The following is a 996-nucleotide window of genomic DNA, read 5'->3' as shown; positions in this document are numbered from 1 at the left end:
ACCCAGCCCCGTCACCCGGCCCTTTCTACATGTGGAAGCCATTAAAGAAGCCCTGAGCCTTCTGAAACGGAGCAATGACCCTGCTGCTGTGATGGTGAGTGAGGGAACGAGGGTTGTGCCTGGGCCAAACCCCCTGGCCTGGACGAGCCCTTCCTGTCAGCTTCATAACACTGCATTTTCCTTTTCTATAGGATGAAACAGTAGAAGTCATCTCTGAAGTGTTTAACCCCCGGGTAAGATGCTCTTCTCTGGCTCACCTTCCCAGAGACCTTTGCCTTTGGGGGAGAGGGTGGCTCCATGTTAGATGGATTCTCACAAGGTGGTCCACTTCCCCTCCAGTCAGCTGGCTGCCAGGAGGAGGTGTGCTCAGAAGGCACTGGCCTTGCCTCTGTGGCAGTCACATGAGCTGCCTTATTATCTGAGCAGCCATGGACAAACCTTGCATTCAAGGGGCCAGGGGTCACCAGGGACAGGTGGGTAAGCAGGGACTGTGGGCTTAGTGCTGGCTACAGAGGGGCACAGAGGGGTCCAGGCGATGCCCTGCCCCCTTTCCCCTGAAAAGTGGGGTAGTGACCTCCTTTCCTAAGGGCTGGGACCCTCTTGAGATGCCAGGCCAAGGGAATATGCTGTGTGGGCTGAGGGTGGCCTGAGCTGAGTGGTGAGGTGGAGGCAGATTGGTGCCCGCAGTGGACAGGGGGCAGGGCAGCATATATGACTGGACCTGCCTGAGACTAGCTCGGACCTCCCAGGCTCTACTCTTAGGGGACAGGGATGAGAACACGGAGTGACGGGGAGGGCACTTGGCCACTGCTTACCAAGTCTTGGACATTTTCCATAGGAGCCGACATGCCTGCAGACCCGCCTGGAGGTGTTTACGAAGGGCCTTCGGGGCAGCCTCACCAGGCTCAAGGGCTCCTTGACCTTGATAGCCAGCCACTACAGGCAGCACTGCCCCCCTACCCTGGTAAGTGCCTGTGTCAGGGCCCCAAACGGGAA

The 996-nt window shown here is 58.1% G+C and overlaps 1 protein-coding gene across 1 annotated transcript; it reads left to right on the top strand.

Moving 5' to 3' along the window:
* Window positions 1-4: 4 nt before the first annotated feature.
* LOC106726621 (granulocyte-macrophage colony-stimulating factor-like) lies at window positions 5-976 on the top strand (the record flags this gene model as incomplete). The annotated part of the gene is made up of 3 exons (XM_014542247.1): window positions 5-94; window positions 192-233; window positions 839-976. Coding segments are annotated over 3 exons (270 nt in total), but the record flags the coding sequence as incomplete, so codon positions are not given.
* Window positions 977-996: the final 20 nt, after the last annotated feature.

The sequence above is a fragment of the Myotis brandtii genome, unplaced genomic scaffold (genome assembly GCF_000412655.1).
Source record: "Myotis brandtii unplaced genomic scaffold, ASM41265v1 C42009896, whole genome shotgun sequence".
Classification (NCBI taxonomy): Eukaryota; Metazoa; Chordata; class Mammalia; order Chiroptera; family Vespertilionidae; genus Myotis; species Myotis brandtii.
The sequence above is the reverse complement of the archived record's forward strand: the minus strand, read 5'-3'. Positions and strand labels throughout refer to the sequence as shown.